General features: G+C 36.3%; 3 protein-coding genes across 5 annotated transcripts in view; all 3 read left to right on the top strand.

Annotated features, from left to right (window-relative positions):
* The window catches only part of LOC111488654 (probable inactive purple acid phosphatase 29), a 421893-nt gene that overhangs the window by 319363 nt on the left and 79347 nt on the right, over window positions 1-23183 (top strand). The window lies entirely within an intron of this gene.
* On the top strand, window positions 405-4638 carry LOC111488580. 2 transcript variants are annotated; one of them, XM_023136403.1, is made up of 6 exons: window positions 405-718; window positions 1564-2291; window positions 2596-3078; window positions 3237-3296; window positions 3388-3804; window positions 4073-4638. In XM_023136403.1, exons 2-6 carry the CDS (start codon window positions 1644-1646, stop codon window positions 4493-4495), a joined length of 2031 nt encoding a protein of 676 aa, XP_022992171.1. In that variant the 5' UTR covers window positions 405-718; window positions 1564-1643; the 3' UTR covers window positions 4496-4638. The 2 variants fall into 2 exon arrangements, with proteins under 2 accessions (XP_022992171.1, XP_022992170.1); XM_023136402.1 differs by having other exon boundaries at window positions 407-490.
* On the top strand, window positions 12899-21736 carry LOC111488520. 2 transcript variants are annotated; one of them, XM_023136289.1, is made up of 9 exons: window positions 12899-13926; window positions 14781-14969; window positions 15974-16066; window positions 16184-16366; window positions 16455-16557; window positions 16659-16844; window positions 17732-20166; window positions 20455-20842; window positions 20929-21736. In XM_023136289.1, exons 1-9 carry the CDS (start codon window positions 13693-13695, stop codon window positions 20952-20954), a joined length of 3837 nt encoding a protein of 1278 aa, XP_022992057.1. In that variant the 5' UTR covers window positions 12899-13692; the 3' UTR covers window positions 20955-21736. The 2 variants fall into 2 exon arrangements, with proteins under 2 accessions (XP_022992057.1, XP_022992056.1); XM_023136288.1 differs by having other exon boundaries at window positions 12900-13926; window positions 20455-21736.

Genomic DNA, 23183 nt, shown 5'->3' with positions numbered 1-23183 from the left:
AAAAAAAAAAAAAAAAAAAAAAAAAAAAAATACTACCCCGACGACTGATATGTCCAAATCTTCGTTACATAACATTAATTTTTTTTTTTTTGGGTCGAAAAAGAGTTTTATTTGTTTTTAATAAGCGTAGATTATTATAGGTATTAATATAAGATTTGATTTTAAAGTGTGAATTAACGCTCATATGTTTAGAATTTAGGCCATCCATATTAAACCTAAAACTCACATTAATAAAATTATGAGTTCATTCAACACTCTTAAAATTAGGTATAATAATTTTAATTAATATTCTTCCCAAACAAAATAGATACCTTATTTTTTTTATTTTTTTTTTTTATTTATATATAATATAATTTGAATATGTGTTTTAATAATTATTACTAATCTGATGTTAGAAAACAAAAAATTGAAAGTTCTCCATTCTTCTTTCTCCCTCAATGGAGTCTCCTCAACGTAACAGCGGGAGCACAGATGGAGAATCACAGCGCCCGTAACTGATCATTTCTCTTCTCTGTCAACAACATTCGCAAACATTCGACACGAACCCACCATAAGATTTATTAACAAATAATACACTCCCAAAAGCGTCCTTTGAAGCTTTGATCCCCTGAATTGTCTCTACTCAGCTTCGTACTTAATTCAAAAATCCTTGGTTTCTCTGTAATTATGAGCTCCATTTTGAAATTTCGTGGAGCGATCGGATCCTCGAGAACTTGAGGTATGATGAAATACGTGTTTATTGAATCTATTGTTCGTTCTGGATTGCATTTGTGTGAAGTTTTGTGAATGCATTTCTAGGTTGCGTTGCTTTGTTATTATCGGTTTGAATTGTCTAAACTGGAGTTTGTGAGTCTCTTCTTTTGGTAAATCCTCTGTTTTCAACAATGTCGGCTTCTCAAATGTTGGAAATTAATTTTAAGATCGATAGATTCGAGGGAAGTAGTGGAGGCGGCGACTGCCAGTTGATTATTCATCATCTCTTCAAATTTTGCACATCTTTATGCTTTGTATTGTGAGCGAACCAGAAAGAATTACGTATAAATTTTTTCAATTCATTGGAATCTAAGTATAATGCTAAGATCAAGTGCTTTCTTGACGTAGTACGTAACAATAGGAATATCCAAAACAGTCTGATTCTTTTGGTAGGTGAAAATTTGAAGTATTCCATGTTGATTTTGGATTTGTTATCTTTGTAAACGGATGAATTTGAACATAGGTGTTAGCAACAGGATTTGGAGTTTAGCTGTCTTTGTTATTGCTTTTCTAGTTAACACATTAATCTAATCAACTCAACAATTAGATGTATAACATTTTTAACACAATGGGGTTCAATTTTATTTATATATATTTTTTTTCGTTATGAACAAGAAGATCACTGCTCCATTGAAATGGGATATCATCAATTTCCATTTCTAAGGACCATACGGACAAACCGAAGATCTGATTGATTATTAAATTCTTTCACATAACGATATGACCTCTTCATATAAGATCAATAACAGTTTGAGATTGTTTAAAATTTTCAGCTTCATTGAAATTTAAAATTTTGTCTTCCATTTTCAGGGATCGCTTGTTGTGAAAAGGGTCTAATAAACGCAAATAGTTTCATTGATCCATCAAGTGAGAGTTCTTCAAGAGTCATTATGGCTTGTACTTCAGTGGCTATTGGCAATTCTTCAGCCACTTCAATGACAAAAGACATCATCTTCAAAGAGTATAATGGGATTCGTCGTTCACACTCGAGCAAGGATATTCGAGAACGAACTTGCATCAAAAGATCTTATTCTGATAACCATATTTGTTACTCTGCAAACAAAATTCATGCTACTTCAACACAGCCAAAGCCAAAAAACAACAACAATAATAATAACTCTATGGGAATGAGGATTTTTCCTTTGAAATTTTCAGGGTCTTTTCTTCCTCATCCAATCAGATCCTTTTTGTTTGACATGGAGGAGACCTCGAAGGATCTGAGTAGTGAAGAGGAGGTGACAAGGAGAGCGAATTGGATTGAGAGATTGTTGGAGATTCGAAGGCATTGGCGGACGAAGCAGAAAAAAGGAGTTGAGAATGATATTTATACACATCATGATGAAACTGGTGAGAGATTTTGTGGTGAAGATGATGGTGGGTGTGAAGTGGATTATTATGACTCTGAGGATGAAGGAGAGTTTAGTTTTGATACTGAATCATTTGCAAGATTTTTAGTTAAGGTTCCATTGTCTGATACCAAGGTGTTTTCTCAGCTCGCATTCCTGTCGAACATGGCCTATGTTATACCAGAAATAAAGGTACTCATTTGATTCAGAAAGGATCACACATTATTTTCTAAGAAAACGAGGTCATGAACATGCAGAGTCGGGGATTATAGTATGCCTAAAAAGCGGCATACTCATTTAATTTATATGATTAGAGTCTGACTGGTGTCTATTGTGCTGAATAAGTGTTCGAGTATTGGAGTGTCGGGCATATGTCGAACATGGACATATTTATTTGTGATGTCTTAGTCTTAGATTGCGATGTCTGTACTAAAAAGAAAGATTATAGTGACATGTGAATTTTGATATCCATTGAATTTGATTTATTTAATTACAGGCAGAGGAATTAGAACGATGCTGTGGCCTGAAATTCGTTACGTCCTCGTTGCGCAAGAAAGCGAATGGTGCAGCCTTTAATATGAAAGAAAAACAGGATCAGCATTCAACCTGTATATCTGATGAGGCCTTAAATGTTGGTGAAGTTTGTTCAGGGGAAGCCTTGCAGTTGGAGAGGACACAACAAATCCCCACGACTGTTGCTTATGAGATAGCTGCAACAGCTGCATCGTACATGCACTCGAGAGCCAAGAATCCTTCATCCCATCCTTTGGAGCCACAAGAGAGAGGAGAGAGTTCGTGTCGGGCATATAATCCCGAGGTTGCTGCTTATGTTGCAGCTTCAACAATGACTGCTGTGGTTGCTGCTGAGGAGGTGCAGAAACAGGAGACTGCAAAGGGCCTCCAATCTCTTCACTCTTCTCCTTGTGAATGGTTTGTTTGTGACGACATCCACAGCTCGACTCGATACTTCATCATTCAGGTGTTTACTCCAATCCTTCTAACTAAAATATTTTTTGAAGTATAGCAACTAAATAGATAAAAGAACGAATGCTTGAGAACAAATAGGAACTTTTTAAAGAAAAGTGGGATTAATAGGCTCTACTTATAATTTAACCAGTTAGATTGTGTGATATACAGGGATCGGATTCGTTGGCATCTTGGCAAGCAAATCTTTTTTTCGAGCCCACGAAGTTCGAGGTAAAATAATAGCTTGAATGGCCTCTATTACTTGGCAAGTCAGAAAAAAGAAAAGTACATGTAGTTGTAATTAAAAATGGACTTAATGTAGGGAAGTGATGTGCTTGTTCATAGAGGAATATATGAAGCTGCAAAGGGAATATACAAGCAATTCATACCAGAAATTATAGAGCATTTGAAAACATATGGAACCCATGCAAAGTTTCAGTTTACTGGTCATTCTCTTGGAGGCAGTCTTTCCCTTTTGGTGCACTTGATGCTACTGAAGAATGAGATTGTGAAGCCTTGTATGCTTCAACCAGTGGTCACTTTTGGTTCTCCATTTGTATTCTGTGGTGGACACAAGATTCTAATTGAATTGGGTTTGGATGAAGACGATATCCGTTGCGTCATAATGCACCGGGATATCGTTCCGAGGGCCTTCTCCTGCAACTACCCAAACCATGTCGCTGCTGTTCTGAAGCGCTTGAGTGGATCGTTTCGGTCACACTCTTGCCTCAACAAAAGTGTAAGCGATCTTAGGATATGCTTTCTGTTGAAGTTGATCGAGTTTTTGGTTAAAGTATACAAAATATTGCTCATATGTATTGTGAGATCCCACATTGGTTGGGGAGGAGAACGAAACACCCTCATAAAGGTGTGGAAACCTCTCCCTAGTAGACGCATTTTAACAACCTTGAGGGTAAGAAGTTTAAAAGAAAAAGTCCAAAGAAGACAATATCTGCCGGTGGTGGCTTTGGGCATTTACAGTTTTGAACTTTATGTTTATTATGCAGAAATTACTATATTCTCCAATGGGTAAGATATTCATATTGCAACCTGAAGAGATGTCATCTCCCCCTCATCCTATGCTACCTGAGGGAAGTGCCCTCTATACTTTGGACAGCACCCAAAATGGATACTCCACAGGGATCCTTAGGGCGTTCCTGAATTGCCCTCATCCACTTGAGACACTCAGTGACCCTACAGCTTATGGGTCAGAGGGTACAATTTTAAGGGACCATGACTCGAGTTTCTATCTGAAGGCTTTGAATGGGGTTCTTAACCAACACACGAAGATGCATACCGGCAAAGTCAGAAAGCAGAGGAAATTGTTATTGCCATTACTTACCTCGCCATCTCCAGAGTTATGGAGGCATGATGGAAATTTGGACAATAAGAATAGTTTGGTATCCAATGAGATAATGACAGGTGTTTAACACCATTTTCCATGAGCTTTGTAATCATCTTGCAAGTCACCTCTGTAAATGCATAAACGTACTTGAACTGGTTTGGTTTAACTTTAAATAAATAGGTTGGGACACTGGAGTAGGCTAAGTTTGCCTATGTTCTTATAAATTTATTTAAGTTACAAGAAGTCAAATAACTCAGATGGAAAATAATAAACAATTGTGCAACACAAATCGAGGGTCATCACATTCCAACATGAATATCTCCCAAAGTTTCACTAAATTCTTTTAGTTAATCTAATCTTTAAAAAAAAATTAAATTTAGAGCATTTCGGCTTTGAAGGGCAAGAAGAGTTGAGATGTATTAAGCTTTTGCTGAATTTATGTGCATAGTAAGAAAGAACATTAAAAACATATAAAAATGAGTGGTCAAATAGTTAAAACAAACTTGTATCGAGGGAGATATGACCAAAATACTATCTTAGTGTATGTATAGTTGCACCATATGATCAAGGATTGATCCTAATGCCTTAAAATTTTGCTACGTTTATAAGAATGGTTGAAAATAACACGAAATAATGTAAAAAGTGAAGTCATTTAGCTAAAACGAACTTGTATCAAGCAAGATATAACTAAAATACGATTTTAATTTGCTCTCAATCATATAATACGATCTAGGTGATCCTAGTTCGTATTGTACGATTGAATGTGTACTAAGATCATATTTTTTTCATACCTACTTCGGTACAAGTTTGTTTAACTAAAAAACTACTCATTCATACAGGTTTTCATGTTCTTTTCAACCATGCATGTAAACGGTGCAAAGTTATAAATCATCACTATAAAAATTTTACGAATTTGTCAAGTGATCATTAATAGTGGAAGTAGTGAAAAGTTAATGTCGAGAAAGACCAAATAATATGCGACTTCCTTGACAGGATGCTTGTCATATTGTTTTCTAGGCCTTCACGGTACGACGTCTAAATAATTCGTGATGTTTTAATCTATAGTAAAAGCAAGCTTGAACACCTAAGTCAATTAACAAAGGTCTATGAAGTTCTAACGCAAAATCTGACTTTTTGTTAATCTCTTAAAAGAAAAAATGTCCAACTGTTGGGGTAGCAAAATCGACTAAGATAATTACAAAAATGTCCTTGTCATTAAATTGGAAGCAAATATCTTTTATAACCAGTTACCTTCAAAAAAAATTGTTCTTACCTTACCTTCAAATCCAACCGTTGATTAAGTTCAAGAAAGCTAGAGGATATTTACATCCAACTGTTTGGAATCAAAACCAGGAATCAAAACCATGGCCGACAACCCTTTGATTGGAGTAGATTTGTTCGACGAACCTTCCAAAAATTTTAAGTTCAAAATCAGCACGATTTTGGAACAATCAAGGTGGGTATAAGATTCATCTCTAAAGAATTTTGTGGTTTGTGGTCAATATTTTGGGACAAGAGTCGAGTGAGGAGAGTTCCAAAAACAGAAGATTGAGGCTTTTAGTTTTTGTGTATTCTTTCTTCCAAATTCGAAAATTATGGTATACCATTTTTTCTCAAATAAATTTCTATCATTCCTAAATGAGTTCATGAAGAATTTGAGAGCTAAAAATGGTTCAAACACGCTTGTCTAATTTAATCTTCCACAACCGACCACGAGAAGAAACTAAAACAATGCAGTCTAAAGCTACAAGAAGATTTATCCTACAACCCTTACATTCACTCGTGGGGACACCAATGAGGTTTATTTATTTACTTATTTATTTTTATTTTTTATTATTATTCTTATTATTCTTCTTATTATTATTTTTAGAAGATGTTGAGGTTCGAAGAGTTGTGGCTCAAAGAAAAAGTTTATGGGGGCGGATTTAGAGATATATTGGGGGTGGTAAGGTTTATACTACTAGATTCGTGATAATGAGAGGAAGATTTTTTATGAAGAAATCAAGAGCTAAAGATGTCCCTATCATTCCACCCCCAATAAGCACCATGAGCATTAGGTGAAGATGGGTAAGAGGCCAAGAAATTCAAATGTGAAATTGGAGGTATCCACAAGAATTCTATCCTTCCAAAATGATTTTTTAAGCTTAAGGGGGAAAGAAGATGATCAGATCTTATGAACGACGAGGCCTGATGAGTTTTTGATTTTCCCAACCAATAAAGAGTTCTTGGTTTTTTTACATGGGCGAGACCAAACTTTTCTGATGAGGCCATTACTTGAGCTATAGTACACTAAAAGGAATGAAATTGATTCCTAACTCTTTCTTGCAACATGATCTTTAAGTATTACGAAGAAATAAAGGGAAAAAACACTCTTTTTAAGTTGCAGAAGGTGACTTTAAGAGGCATCGTGCAATGGGTCATTCCCTTCTTCCCCTGTTTTAGGGAAGAAGATGATATCGTGGCCATTGAACCAACCATATTAGCCTAAAACCCTAAACCCTAAACCCTAACCCTCAATTTTTATTAAACTAAATTTATTTTAGACTAGTTTTCATAAAATTCTTGATAGTTCTAGAAATTAGACTCAAATTGTAGACCTATTAAAGAACATTTGGAGCAATTTGAATACTGAAGCTCGAAAATCAAAGACTCAAACGTCAACGACGAGGTAAATAGTGAATTTAGATTTTTCATAAGAAATCCTAGAAGGAATTGCTTGAATTTAAATATCAACCTTAAGTTAAGGAAGACTTTAAAAAAATATAGAAGAACTAGACTCAGAATAGTGAGTTAAGAACCAAAAAATCAAAGTAATGTTAAAATAACCCACTAAATGAACTCCCATTAAATTTAATACTACTTATAAGATGACATGTTTAAGCTATAAATAACCCTAATACCTCTTGGATGAAATTAAGTAGCTAAACCAAGTAAGAGTGTAAAATGACCAGTATACCCCTATGGTAACTTACGTTTATGATGACATCCTACATGCCTAGTGCCTATACATTAACAAACATCTTTATCGACCACGTTGTGATATTACTCTTTGTGAGTACGGAACATTACATTCTCCTTCTTTCAACTCTTTATCATTGTCACGTCTCCTCTAACAACTTTGTGTAGTGAAGAATTTTTTTTGACATCCTAGCTCTAATACTACAGATGTTGATTTTGACCTTCGATCGAAGCAACCAAAATGAATAGTCAAAGTCGTAAGAAACATTATTAACACGATAACTTGAAGGGAAAGTTTCTTTAGTAATTCCAGCATAATTGATAAGGATCACTGTGTTCCAAATGTTCTAACTGGACTTATTACACGACCCAAGGCAAAGAAGATTCAACAAGCATTCATTCTTCATCTACAAAATTGGATAAATTCGATTCAACCATTATTTCATATGTTACAAGCTGATTCGATTGAGAAATGACCATTTAGAACTTCAAAAGTGAATATTTGCATAGTTGAAGTAGCACATGAAATTGTTATAAAGTGCACATGATTGATAAGTGGCTAGAAAACATTATTTATTATTTTTAATTTCATAATTTTTGTAATGGGCAAAGGGCGGAAGTTATTTGTCAAATTGACTTGTTGGTGATTTAAGGGGATCCGGATTAAATTTTAGCCACTATAATACATTTGAAGAATGAGAAGTTTAGGTGGGAGACTATAAATACTCACAAATTATTATATAAAAGACAGATGGTGTAGGAATGAAATTATTAAATACCAACATTGAAACATTTAGAATTGGAATTTGAGGCTAATTTTTTTGAACTTTTCAACAAAAATATCTTCTTTGACTAGGGGCTCACCAATCTTCATTTTAAATTCTAGCCAATGGATTTGATGAGTTGTGTATCCTCCCGAACATACTTAAATTTGGTGATGATCTAACGGTCAAATGGAAAGATATTGTAACCAAGCCTGACATATAGAAGTTCGAAAAAATAATACTTTCTACCATTCTTGAGTCCTATATTTTCTTTTAAGTCTCCATAGTTACTATTTCCAAACTTTTAATTTTTATTTCTTTTCATCATTTTTTTAAGAGAGAGTTTTATTATATTAGTGAATATATAATTGTGAGTATTCAAAAAAGTTGTGATGTATTCTTCAAAATTCAAATATTCATAATAGTATGATTCTAAGTTGTGGAAAAATTGAGTTTGCTCTTGAACTCGTAAAAAGAGTGGTATAACAGTTTTTCTCCAATCTGTGAAAAGAGTCGAGAGAGTGTTTATTCAAATTTCCAAGAGGTGTTTGAGAAGTAGGTAGGTCGAGATTGACCGAACCATTATAAAATTATAGGGGTTATTTTCTCTAACTTCGTCCTAATTAATTTTTATATCATTATTGTGATTTCTTTATTTTTCATAATTTTTTATTTTTTAAAATTGAATATAAAAAATTAAACATACATAATTTAAAAAAAAAAAAAACTATTGACCCCTCCGTCTAAAGTTGCTATACCAATCCAACACTGGATGACTTATGGCATAAGGTAGGTCGAAGTAAAGCAATACCTCATGATATGGGTGTCTATCAGGCTTATGACACAACCTAAGCCTATGGTTCTAAGGGTCTTTCATAAAAAGGCTTAAGTCCCAGTTTAAGCTCACGACATTCTATAAGGTTTATTAGCCCTAATCCAAGCATACATGTAATAATAATAACAAACCATCGTAAAATCATGCGCAATGCAACCATAATACCATAAGTAGATGTCATGCAAGTTTCGTGTGATTTGAAGTTGATTAAGCCCCTAAAGTACCATAAAATGTTCATTAGAAGCACTTTTACCATTATAACCTTTAACGTTGGTTTATAACCTTAGACATGCCTCTATGATTTTTAAGTTCAATATCTATCATTATTCCATGATATTATGTCATACTTAATTTCATGCAAATAAATATTATAAGTGGGTCAATTTCATATATTACTCGGTTTTAGTGCCTATTTGTTAATTCCTAGGAAAAAACATAATCGGATGGTTACTACCTTGTTTGGGCACACTCCTGGGTTCAATTCAAGTCCTTCCCAAGCTCAATTTTCTCCAAAATTTCTTAGGATGGGTCACATATATATATACTTGAAGGCTAGATCAAAATGAACCAAGGCCGGACCATTTAGGTGATTTGACCACATCATCGTCTTCTCTATTAAGATAGATGAGGACGTGACAAAAGCTTACCAATACTGCCTATAAAATTGCCTCCTCCAAGCTCGTAGGGGGTCCTCAAGGGTAAGTTTCTTCATCAAAATTCAAGCCATGTCAACCATGAAGCTATAGGAATTGATTTCAATTAACTTAGTGTGCTAAATTTTTTCCTCCTTCATCTATAACGATTCAGTTCAGGATTTGAAATTCGAATTCGTCACCTAATGATCCCGTTGACTCCAACAACTCGAATAGAGTAGGGAAGGAGGTTGCTTACCTCCTCAGTTTCCAAAAAGTTTCCCTTCCTCGTTTGTAATGACCCATGCCGAAAATTCTCCTCAATTCTAATAGTAAAGACTATCCCCACAAATCAACACGACTTCTTCCCGCATGGTTTGTCCTAAATTCATATGAGAATTCGAAATCCGAATACGACATTCGATGACCTTGACATTCTTCAATTTGCGACATGGTCACGTTACTTACTCCTCGTTTCTAAGAGTAAAAACTATCCCCACAAACCAACATAAATCTTTCCAACACGTTTTTTCCTCACTCACATGGATCCTAGGAAATTTTCCAAGAGGTCAATCAATATAAAATTGCTCAAAATAAAAGTTCTTACGATAAATCACTGAAAAAGAAGGGGTGTCTTGCCTTTACCTGAAATAGATAAACACAACAATAATAAATAATTAAAAACATGAAATGCAAAACGACCTATACTTACCTAAGTCTAATAATTGTGGTGTCGTTGTCAGTCGTACAAGGGTGTCTTGCCTTTACCTGAAATAGATTTAGCACACGGCCCAAGTATTTTGAGAAATACTTAGTAAGTGACCCTACTATTGGCCCGAGAAAATGCAAACACACGCAACTCATGCTCTAAGGACCTATCATTAAAACCATCATACGGGTGCCTCCAGTCCAAACTAAATTGGATGTGTAGTATTTTCCTACACATGACTCACAAGTACAAGCACGCATTCTCAAGCGGTTCGCACCCCCTAGACCCATCATAGTCGAGCTAGCTGCCTGTAGCAACATCTGGAGGTCAGCAGACCCCTGAGTGTCATGCGAGACATAATCACCATCATCATCGGAGCGTAGGCGTCCATAATCATCATCGTAAAAAGGAAAGTAACCCGATGTTTATGTACACAAAAAATGCACGAGGTCCCTATAGTTTCTCATCTTTAAAACATGTTTTGACACAACCGTAAGTTCTACTTACATTTATATGAGTAGTATATGTGCATTGGTCTTCTTACATAAATCATCATTAACATTAACCAAGGTTGTATCCTAGAAAAATCGTCATCATAATGCAACATGACATTTAAAACATGCATTTCATCTTAATATGAAAAATAACGTCATATTAAGGAAACTTCATAATCTCACATCATCATCATCATACAACTCATTATATAAGACATCATAATCATTGTAAAACATGATAAAGCATCATCATATCACTCATTGTAATAGCCCAAAATAGATAAATAAATAAAAATGTCATGAACTCACCTAGGTTGACTTGGAATTCAAATGACAGAATCGAACTTTCATTAAGATAAATTCGTGACAACAATTTAAGCTAATAGGTAATCTTGCTCTAGTATAGGCTAGAAATTGTATGAGTTATGATAATGTATGAGCTGTATCGTATGATGTCATATATTAGTATATGATGATTTATGAGTTATGTTGATGTATGAGTTATAATGCTTGAGTTATGATGCTTGATGATGTGCGTCATATATATAGTTTGATGTATGACGTACTTGATATGCTTTATGCACTTTATGGTGATATGATGAGTATGATGATTGCATGACATTTGTCTTAATATATTGATGTTTTTCATATTAAGCAGACTATACGATGATGAGTATCATATTGCATCATGTCGATAGACTGACATAGGACACAACTCTAAAAATGAAAATGATATTAATATAAATATCCAACGAGCAGATGTTACTTAATGTAACAAAGAGATGAGACCAGAGGGTTTTGTCAGAAGAGATGATAAGATGGTATTTAGAAGGACTTCATACATATTGTATGTTCATAAACATAGAGATACTTCCCCAGAGACGATGAGTGCGGATGTGCACAATATAATGATGATGGTGTCCATGGGGAGCATGACACTATGAGGTTCCGCTGACCTCCAGACATCGCTACAGATTAGCTTGACTAGAGGGTTCAGGGGGTGTATGAACACCTTGGAGATTCACACTCGAACGTGTGGGTCGTGTGTAGGGAAGTACTACACATCTAATTTACCCGAGATTAGAGGCGAGCCCAAGATAATAGAGATAGGTCTCAAGAGCATGATTACATGTGTTTGCATTTGCAGGGCCCCTTATAGTGGGGTCACCTACAGAGTATTCTTTGAAATACTCAAGCCGTGTGCCACATCATTTTTCAGGTAAAAGCAAGACACACATGTACGACGAACAACGACATCACGAATAGAAACTATAGCACGTGCATATGGTAGTCTCATTTAAATTCCTAGTCATACGATATAATAGGTTGTTTTGCATTTCATTGTTTTAAATTATTTTGTATTTATTTTTATTTTTTCTAAATTTTAGTATTTCATATTTAAGTACATAATACCGTGTCTATGTTTTCCAGAGAAGAGTATATTTTAAACATTTTCGACATTTGCACTATAGATGAAGTTTTCTTTTAAGAGTTATTTTTCCACATAAGAGATGAGCACGAGACATTAATAGAAATTTGGATTGAGGTATTGGTGTATAAGTTACCGGTTTTTTTTGTTGGTCTGGGTCTTAAAAATAGAGTTTCAATCCAAAGTTTTAGACTGAGTAAAAGAAAAAGATTTCTTCCATCCAATTCACTTTAACCTAATCTAATTCAGTGTGGTGTATCATATTCACTAAGTTGTATATTTAAAAACATCCAAATCGGGTTGATCAAGTTTCTTGTGAAGCTGGAATTAAAGATCTAACCTCAGACCATATTATTATATCATAGTTATAATATTTTTAAATGCGATGGTAATACAATTATAAATTTGGTAATGAGTTAGTAAGAAAAAATGATGACTTAACATTAATCAAAGTTTAGTTAAGTAAATGAGAATGAAATAAATGTGTGGATTAATTTAGGAAGAATGGGCCATTTTGTATTTTTGTTTGTTTAGCAAGTCCCAAGAACAAAGGAGTGTATGGTATGGTAGATTTGAATTTTAATAATCTTCCATTTCTCTCATCTCTGTGATACCATTTTTGTAACAGAGAAAAAAAATGATTTTTTTTTTTTTGGAAAACCTGAAAAGTTTACAATCAAATCCTTTGCTTCAACGTCAAAACCGTTCTCCATCGCCTCCTCTCTTCTCGTCTCTTCTCTTCTCTTTCAAATCCCATATTATTCCAATTCCCTAAAACACTATCTCTGATTCTCTTCCTTTTCTTCCCCTCTCTCACAAACCCTTTTTGATTTTGATTTGATCTACCACCACCCTTCTTCAGCATTCATTTCCCTTCCTACTTTTATGCTTTCTTCTTCTTCTTCTTCCTTTTCCTCCCTAACCCTTCTGTCCTCCATTTCTTTTTCGCCCTCCCTTCCGACATTTTTGGGATTGGATTAGTTTTTGTGTTTTCGCTTTCATTTTCTCTAAACTACTTCTAGGGTTTCCTTTTCTGCTCTCTTTAGGGTTTCCATCCTCCTTGGATTATTAGATTTGGGTGGGTGTCTTCTTGATTTCCCTCTTTTTCATCTGGGATTTTTTATTTTTCAACTGGGGAATCCTCATATTTTGTTTCACTCTGTTCTATGTTTGTTTGTTAGGATTGCTTTTGCATTTGGCAGTTTTTAACTCCAAACGCGAACGAATCCGTTGGGAACGAATTGTTTCTCCACCACTTGAAGTTTCCTTTTTGACTGAGAAGAGAATAGCCTTATCAAGAAATTCTCTAATTTCCATCTCTTTTTAGTTGCCTTCTCCCCTCTTTTACTGTTTTTTGCCTTTGGTTTGTTTTTGGATAAAGGAGGAAGAGATTGAGTTGCTTCTCTTCTGGGGGTTTAATCCTTGTAGAATTTATTGAGTTGTGGAAAAGTCTTGGCTTGCATGGGCGAACATGAGGGGTGGGCACAGCCACCTTGTGGGCTATTGCCCAACGGTCTTTTGCCCGATGAGGCAGCTACTGTCATGCGAGTGCTTGATTCCCAGCGATGGTCGAAGGCGGAGGAGCGAACCGCCGAGCTTATCGACTGCATTCAGCCCAATCCACCCTCTGAAGAACGGCGAAATGCTGTTGCAGACTATGTGCAGCGGCTGATCAGGAAATGCTTCCCTTGCCAGGTGCAATGGCATTTAAACACCCCACTTTGTTGTTCGCTATAGGGACATGTGTGTATATATCTCGTATGACTAAGAAGCACTGTAGTTCATCACAACACTCTTTTGAACGTGTGTTGTTGAGTGATAAGTAGTTGTTAATAGCATTTTTGTTTGTCAATATCCCTATGCTGTTAAATGATAGCCAGTCCTTGTGATGGAACATGTTGTCTACTTATATTTTTGAAATAGTGTGTTTGTGCCTGGTGATACCAATACCTTGTTTGTGTAATATGGGCCCTCATGAAGGTAATGTGATCTTAATATTGTCATTAACATTATTTAAACCGTTCCTCCCCCCTTTATGAACAATAATAGTTCCACGTTGCCTTGTTTTTTATTAATCTTGGTTATAATTTAGTCTTCAAGTGAAATGAGCTGGTGCAGCATTACTCAGTAAAAAAGTTGCTTTAGAAGATGAAACAAACGAATAATTTCGTTCTGTATTTCAGGAAAAGAAAATGAGGTTTGCTACCATGTTTAAGTTTCAAATCAGATTCACTTGCATAATGGAAAATTCTGGAATTAACTTTGATAATGGATAATTGAGCTTCCACGATCTTGCTTATTTTGTTGACTCAACCCAATTGGGAAGAATTTATACAATCATTCATACCTTGAAGGGTGTCATAGCCGGTCTTGTTGAATTCATGCCTCTTTTAATAAATTTTTTTTATGAGTAATTGGGTTTCATTTTGTTATGTTATTACTTACATGGGCTTTGTTTCCCCAGTTATTGCTTGTTGCAAATTGTTTACACGATGTTATGTTTTCCATTCATCTGTTATCTTTGCTCAAATTATGAATAAAATGTGCAGGTGTTCACTTTTGGGTCTGTTCCCCTGAAAACATATTTGCCTGATGGAGACATTGACTTAACAGCATTTAGCAAGAATTATAGTTTGAAGGAGACATGGGCCCATCAGGTTCGGGATATGCTTGAAAGTGAGGAGAAGAATGAGAATGCTGAATTTCGTGTAAAAGAAGTTCAATACATTAAAGCTGAGGTTGGCCCCCTCTGACTTAAGTATTTACCTCTTATGGATTTTGTTAGTATTCTAATTCTTGTCTATTTCCAAGTTTATTCCATTACCACTGGATTTTACATAGACAGCAGAGAGCATTCATGTAGTTTAAGAACACGATGAGGTATTTTCAGCCTTCAAAAATATTTAAATATTAGTTGGTACCATGTTTGTCAGAAGTAATATTTGCTAAAAGAATTTGTAATGCTTTGAATATGTTGGTATATCAAATTTTGTAATTATCATAATCAATGATCTCTTTTGTAAATTTCATATGTCAATGAAATTGTTTCTTACGGGGGAAAAAAAAAAAAAAAATAGAATCTGTTAAGATTGTTTGAGAGGGCTTGTTCAAGCATACAGTTTACTTGTGCTTACCCTCATCTAAACACATTTTTGCACTATTTTGTTTTATCCCTTCTGCTGATGAAATAATCTAAGTGGGAGAAAATAAGTAGGGAATAGTTATTAGACAATAAGTGGTCATTAATATTTTTGGGGATCAATCTTCTTTCTCGTTTCGTTTCTTTCAGTGTCTCTTAAATTTATTTATTACTACATAATCTTCACATTTCACGTCGAGGTCCATGTAACTATATTTAGGGCTTTATGTTGATTAACAATCAAATGTTCAATTATCATATTTCATAACTTAGCAGATGCGTTTGATGGTTCTGTTGATGTTCTAGCATGTTTGGGTTTCTTCATAAACATGGGTTAAGAGGGTGTTTGCATTTTTTTTTTTAAATTTTTGTGTTGTTCAACGATGGTATTTATGGGCATGCCTTGAGCTATTGGTTATCTGAGGCTCTACTCTATCTCGTGTAACTATTAGTTTTAAAGTAGCACGCTTCTAATATTTATTCACTAGCTAGCTTTCATGTGTAATGTTGTTACTACTATTAATGTACTTTTAACCCTGGATGATATTTATGTGAATTATAATGTTATATTAATGTCTTATTTTATTTCTGTACCTTTTGCAGGTTAAGATAATTAAGTGCCTGGTGGAAAATATAGTTGTAGACATCTCATTTGATCAGCTTGGGGGATTGTGCACCCTTTGTTTTCTGGAGGAGGTGAGCAGTGCTTCCTTACTAACCCCGCCCTTAATCCTTCAACAGCTATAACGTATTAGAATGATACTCATATCATCAGTATCTTCTACTGGTCATATACTTGTTTTCATTTTGTAGGTTGATCATTTAATAAGCCAAGACCACTTATTCAAGCGCAGTATTATACTGATCAAAGCCTGGTGTTATTATGAGAGTCGAATACTGGGTGCACACCATGGACTTATATCTACTTATGCCTTGGAAACCTTGGTCCTCTACATATTTCACGTGTTCAACAATTCCTTCGCTGGGCCTCTTGAGGTTATTCATAATTTTGATCTCTTTGATTTGTTTTTTTTTTTGTTTTATACATTAACCAATACATGAAAATGTTTGTTTTGCACTACAGGTCCTTTATCGGTTTTTAGAGTTCTTTAGCAAGTTTGACTGGGATAATTTTTGTGTTAGCCTATGGGGTCCTGTACCTATTAGTTCCCTACCAGATATGACAGGTACATTGTAATCTAAGATAAATCAATAGTTCTTCTATTGATAAGTATGTCTTGTTTGTCGGGGAGTAGCCACTGTTTTAATGCGTTTGAGATTTTTACAGCTGAACCTCCGTGTAAAGATGGTGGTGAGTTACTTCTCAGCAAGTTATTTCTTGAAGCATGCAGTTCAGTATATGCCGTTTTTCCTGGGGGCCTAGAATATCAGGGACCGCCTTTTGTTTCTAAGCATTTTAATGTAATAGATCCTTTGCGTGTAAACAACAACCTTGGGCGTAGTGTAAGTAAAGGTATATAGATTTTAATATTTTTGAGCTTTTGGCACCAATTTGTTCTCAGTAGTGTAGAAGTAGTTACTTCTTGTACTAAACTGTTAATGTTGTCCATTGAAAAAAATAATTTTATTATGGGCAGTAGTTTCTAGGTTCCGAGCATGAGTTAGTTGGTGTTTATGGGCATTACGATGGGGATAAAAATAGTAGGCTTGTGCATTTGGCCTTTACTGTTATTGAAGGATGCGAGTTGGCTCTGACTGAACCTCAATACTCAAAATTTTTAGTGTTTAATTTGTTTGATTTTGACTTGACCAGGTTCTACTGTTTTGTTAATCATTTGGGACTTGGAGGCTTTTAGAACGAGTGTTATATCTGATCTAATTTTAAGTTAGAAGGGCTGATATTATGATAGGTATCAAATGATGAGATTAGTGTTAATTAGAAAGATTGAGGTGAATCAAGCACTATACTATTCCCCCTCATTCTTACCACCCTCGTTCATATATGCATGTGGTCCTCTACCATGAATTTTATACATACATATATATATATATATATATATATATATATATATATATATATATATATATATATTTCTGTGTTTACCTCTCCTCCAACTCCCACCATTGTAGGCCTAACTTATTGTTGCCATTTTTTTGTGCTCGGTGATATATTTGGCATTGGTTGATAGTAAACATAGAACTTTCCTTTCAATGAACAAGCAATAGCTTTAATGGATTCCCTCATTCCCATTCTTGTGGTGAATGGATTTATGAACTTTTTTTTTTTTTTTGCTCAAGTGCATCATCATGTTTGTTGATGAAATGCATGGTTCTTCTGTTGCTTGTTTTGTTTCTGTAGTTGTTGGTAGCAACTTCAATTGTGTTTCATGTGTTACCCAGGTAACTTCTTCAGGATACGCAGTGCATTTGCATTTGGAGCTAAAAGACTGGCAAGATTGTTCGAGTGCCCCAGAGACGGTATCCTCTTAGAATTGAATCAGTTTTTTTTGAACACTTGGGAGAGACATGGCAGTGGCCAACGTCCTGATGTTCCAAAGATCGACTTGAAGTTCTTGCGATTATCTAATTCACAGCATGTAGATGGTTCTGAGCATCTCAGAAATAAATCGAACAGCAAAAGAAATGAGAATTCATCTGGTCATGAAACCCAAGATGTTTGGTCCCGTGGCTCTCACCTTGCGAACTCACTTCAAGGTACTCCCTCGGAAAGTGCATCTAGAAATGACACTTCTACAACTTCTCGTAATCAAGCACAAAGGAGTTGTGGCAGCTCAAACAACTCAAGGTCCTCTGATCATAGTAGGAAAGAAACTAACTACTATCATGGTAACCTTGTAGATAGAAGTCAGAGATATTCTAAACCCGAGAACCATGTGAATGATTTACAGGGAAGGTTTCTGTTTGCAAGGACACGTTCTAGCCCAGAGCTTACTGACACCTACAGTGAAGTTTCATCTCCATTAAGGCGTAACAGAGTTCCTGAAAGTGGAAAAGTCCATTTTAACAGAACAGAGGCCAACAGGAGGAAGAACCTAGAATCTGATAATGTGGAAAACCAATTGAGATCGTCAACTGACGATCCTTCAATTGTTAGACATATACCAACCCGTCAGAGCATTGATGGTACTGGTGATTCGAACAGTGGTTCAAATAGTCACCAGGATGAGTCTGGCCCCGAAGCTATTGGCGAGGATTTTGCTTCTATTTCTGGGACATTGGCGATGCATCAGGAGGAGCAGGATCTTGTTAACTTGATGGCATCATCTACTGCCCATAATTTTAATGGACAGGTTCATCTGCCACTGAACATGACGACAGCTCACCTACCTCTTCCATTACCTTCTTCTGTTTTAGCCCCTATGGGCTATCCTCCAAGGAACTTGGGAGGAATGGTCCCCACCAACATTCCCTTGATTAAGACTCCTTGGGGCACAAATATGCATTTCCCACAAGGATTTGTTCCTTCTCCGTTGACTCCCTATTTTCCTGGCATGGGATTGTCGACAAGTTCAGAAGATGGCATTGAGTCGGGCAATGAAAATTTTAGTTCTTTAGAAATGAATTCAAGAGAGGGGGATGAAGACTTTTGGCAGGAGCAAGATAGGAATTCTAGTGTTGGGTTTGATCATGACAATGGGGGATTTGAAGGGCTTCAGTCGGATGATAAGCAACAGTCGACTTCTGGAGGTTTTAACATTATTCCTTCATCCCGAATGCCCGTCTCTGGCAGTGCTACTGTTACCCATAAAAAGCATGCCAAAGAAAATCGAGTGGCAATGAAGGATGGGAATGCAAATGCTTATCAAGATGACAGAGAGAATGAAGCACGTTACGACGATAGACCATCATCCTTTAGGCCCTCTACTGGTGTCTCACACACTAGTGGCCTAAGAAACAAGACTACCACAGTGAGTTCTTGGGATGAGTTGCCTTCAAGAGCCTCAAAATCATCTAGGGAGAAACAGGGATCCAAATCAAATACCTTTGACCCGCCATCCTCTTATGGGAAAGGCAAAAATGTTTCTGAACGTTCATCTACTGTGACCGACGAAGGTAGCAGAGATTGGAGTCACCTACCTAATATGGGTACTGAATTGGCCGAAATAAGTGCTGGACCTCATGCTACAAGGCATCAAATTACTGGGGTTGAACCACCACCCCATACAGCTGGGTCAGATCCATTAATACCTCTTCCTCCAGTACTCATGGGCCCAGGTTCTAGACAAAGAGGTGCTGATAATTCTGGGGTGGTTCCATTTGCATTTTATCCTACAGGGCCACCTGTTCCCTTTGTTACAATGCTTCCATTTTATAATTTTCCATCAGAGGCAGGAACTTCAGATGCTTCAACGAGTCATTTCAGCGAGGAGGACTCCTTGGATAATGTCGATTCTTCCCAGACTACCGATTTGTCTGAAGGACATAATAAGCCTGATGTTTATACCATCACTAATCCTATGAAAGGGTCTTCCGTCACTGAACCTTCACAATCTAAATTTGACATTCTCAATAGTGATTTTGCCAGTCACTGGCAAAATTTGCAATATGGTCGGCTTTGCCAAAGCTCTCGGCATCCATCACCTCTGATTTATCCTTCACCTGTTGCCCCCGTCTATCTGCAGGGTCGTTTTCCATGGGATGGGCCCGGAAGACCTCTTTCAGCCAACATGAATTTATTTACTCTGGGTTATGGGTCTCGTTTACTCCCTGTTTCTCCTGTCCAGTCTGTTTCTAACAGGCCTAATTTATATCAGCATTACATCGATGAAATGCCGAGACATCGCAGCGGGACTGGAACGTACTTGCCAAATCCTGTAAGAAAGCCACTTCACTCCCACTTATTTAATGATTTGTTTGGTTCTGCTACTATTTGAAAACAGATGCTCAATCTGTCCAATACGTGGCTCTATTAATTTTCTGTGATTCGAAATTTGTGCATTTGTGCATTCTTGTTTCGAAACAGTTTTTTTCACTACGTATGTTTTCTGTTCAATTGTTAATAGTGGTAAGGTGGTTCCTTGCTTTTTGAATGGAGTTATGCCTAGCATGTTATTCTTCCTTCTCTAGATTTTTACTCTATACTTCTTTTACTGTTTTTTTAGAAGGCTTCACCGCGCGAACGCCAGAATGCTAGGCGAGGAAACTACAGCTATGATAGAAGTGATAGTCATGGTGAAAGAGATGGGAACTGGAACATCAATTCAAAATCACGAAGTTCTGGTCGGCGCGGCCAAGTCGACAAGCCAAATTCCAGGTTAGACCGCTTGTCTGCAAGTGAGAATCGAGCTGAAAGGGCATGGAGCTCACATAGACATGACTCCATGCCTTACCAATCCCAGAATGGTCCGATCCACTCAAACACCACACCAAGTGGGTCGACTAGTATGGCTTATGGCATGTATCCGCTCCCAGGCATGAATCCAGGCGCGGTGACTTCTAATGGACCTTCCATGCCCTCGATTGTGATGTTTTATCCGTTGGATCATAATGGTGGGTATGGCTCACCTGCAGAACAGCTCGAGTTTGGATCTCTTGGACCTGTAGGTTCTGCTAATATAAACGATGTGTCGCCGCAGATGAACGAGGGAGGCAGAATGAGTAGAGCATTTGAGGATCAAAGATTTCATTCTAGCTCAAATCAACAACGTACTCCTCTCGAAGAACCTCCTTCACCTCATCTTCAGAGGTAACCTTAGCTTAATTTCCTTCACGACTGAATTATTTCCAAGATAGGAAAGCATCACCAAAAAGAAGATAAATCACGACCGTCGAGTTCTGTCGGTTGTATTCTTTGATTCTAGTAGCAGCAGCTTGCAGCAGCATCTCACAAGCCGTAGCCATGCACCCCCTTTAACTCAACTCCTATATGAGCAATATGCAACTCTTTGCACTGTTGTTCTTCAGAGAGGAAGTTTTTGGTCGAGGTGGGAGGGATGTTCCTATTCCACTTTGATTGAGCCAGGGAGGGAGGGGGTGTGTGAAAGGTCATTTTTATCCTTATAAGATGACTTTGATTGCAGCAGTTTGTATGTATATTAAGGAGTGAAATCCATCGCATTTAAGGGGGAAGGGACTGAAAGAGGCAGTGAAGGAAGGAAGGAAGGAAGGAAGGAAGGAAGGAACGAACGAACGAACGAGTTCTCGTAGGTCTCGGGCGAATAGTAGAAGAGGCTCAGTTTATGGTTTAGATACGTTTATAACTAATGAGGTTAGAAAGTAGAAATCATGTCTCATTACAACACGATTTGTTTCCTTGGAATTCCGTCACAAAAACACTTTACATTAGGGATGCCAATTTAGAGTCTCACTTTACTTTGTAATACTCTTTTTGTTTCTTATTTTACCAACTCCCGAACTCCTAAACTCCTTCCTTTTTGCTCATTATATTATGACTTCCACAGAATAGCACGGATTTATTTTCTACAACAATCAATTATTTTAAAGTTTGAACCTTATGAGACAGTTTTCTAAGGTTCCTTTTGGTTCCTATTTTAGCTTTGTTATGCTTTGATCTCTATACCTCCCACGTTAAAGACTTCCTACATCACCCAAAGCGTTAAACGTTACTGATCTTCAAGGAAGGGAAGTACTATAGAGTGAAGAAGTGGACATTGAAGAAGATGACTGAGGCAACTCTAATTCAATACTCTCGAATGAAGAGGTATATCTTAATCTTTTGTTAAAACAATAATCCTCTCAACCAAACGATCTTAAGTTTTGTTGAAACAACAACTAAGATTTAGAACCTGTTTTAAATTGAGCCACTCTACAATCAAACTTATCAAAACTTTTGATTGAATAACTTAGATGCAATCTACTACAAAAATTGCTTGAAACAAACATGATACTCGAATTTCTAGGGGAAAAGTCTCAATTTCTAAATTTGTGGGTATTTATTATTTCTCCACAAAAGAAACTTGCAACTCTTTAGATGCGGATTAAAGAAGTTAGTGACTATGATTTACTACCATTACCCTTTAAATCTCCACAAAAAAAAAAGGTTAGGCCTACAAGTAATTTCCTATCCTTTTTGCCCACTCCAAGAAATTATGAAATTAAAATAATAAATAAAGTTTTTTAACCAATTACAATTGAAAGCAATCTTATCCACTACTTCAACCGTGCAAATATTCACTTCCAAAGCTTCAAATGGTATTTCCTCAATTGACTAGCTTGTAACACATGAAATAATGGTTGAACCAAGTCTATCAAATTTTGTAGATAATGAATGCTTGTTGAATCTTTTTGGTCTTGGATCGTGTAATAAGTCCAATTGGAACATTAGGAACACTTTGATCGTTATCAATTTCTTAAAATATACAAGTCGTGTGCTACTTCTATATTTCTCGCAAAGACAAGACACCCCTTCTTAAAATACCGTGTGCTACTTCTATTTCTGCAAGACACAAGACACCCCTTCTTAAAATACCGTGTGCTACTTCTATTTCTGCAAGACACCCCTATACGATTGATGACATCAACACAATTAAAGATCATGCCACATGCATAGGGTAGTTGCATTTAAGTTCTAAGAACTTAAAAGAAGAGAAAAACAAAGAAGAGATTCAATCATAATCCTATTAAAGGTAACATTCCTACAATTTTATTAAATATTCATTACAAGAGCTAAACATTTTTCATTCAACATGGAACCAACACCTAAGTCTCCTCCAAAATGTGTCTGCAAACAAACTCCCCATGCACATTACAAATCAAAAGACATTTCTAGCCCACGGCATCCCTCCTAGACCAGCGCAATTTATTATGAGCCAACGTCCTTAAAAAAAATCTTGAACGGTGTTCTAAATTAAGCTTAAATCTAACATTCACA

Source organism: Cucurbita maxima, unplaced genomic scaffold, assembly GCF_002738345.1.
Source record: "Cucurbita maxima cultivar Rimu unplaced genomic scaffold, Cmax_1.0 Cma_Scf00013, whole genome shotgun sequence".
In the NCBI taxonomy this organism is placed as follows: Eukaryota; Viridiplantae; Streptophyta; class Magnoliopsida; order Cucurbitales; family Cucurbitaceae; genus Cucurbita; species Cucurbita maxima.
Note: the sequence above shows the minus strand (reverse complement) of the source record. Positions and strands in the feature narration are given on the sequence as shown.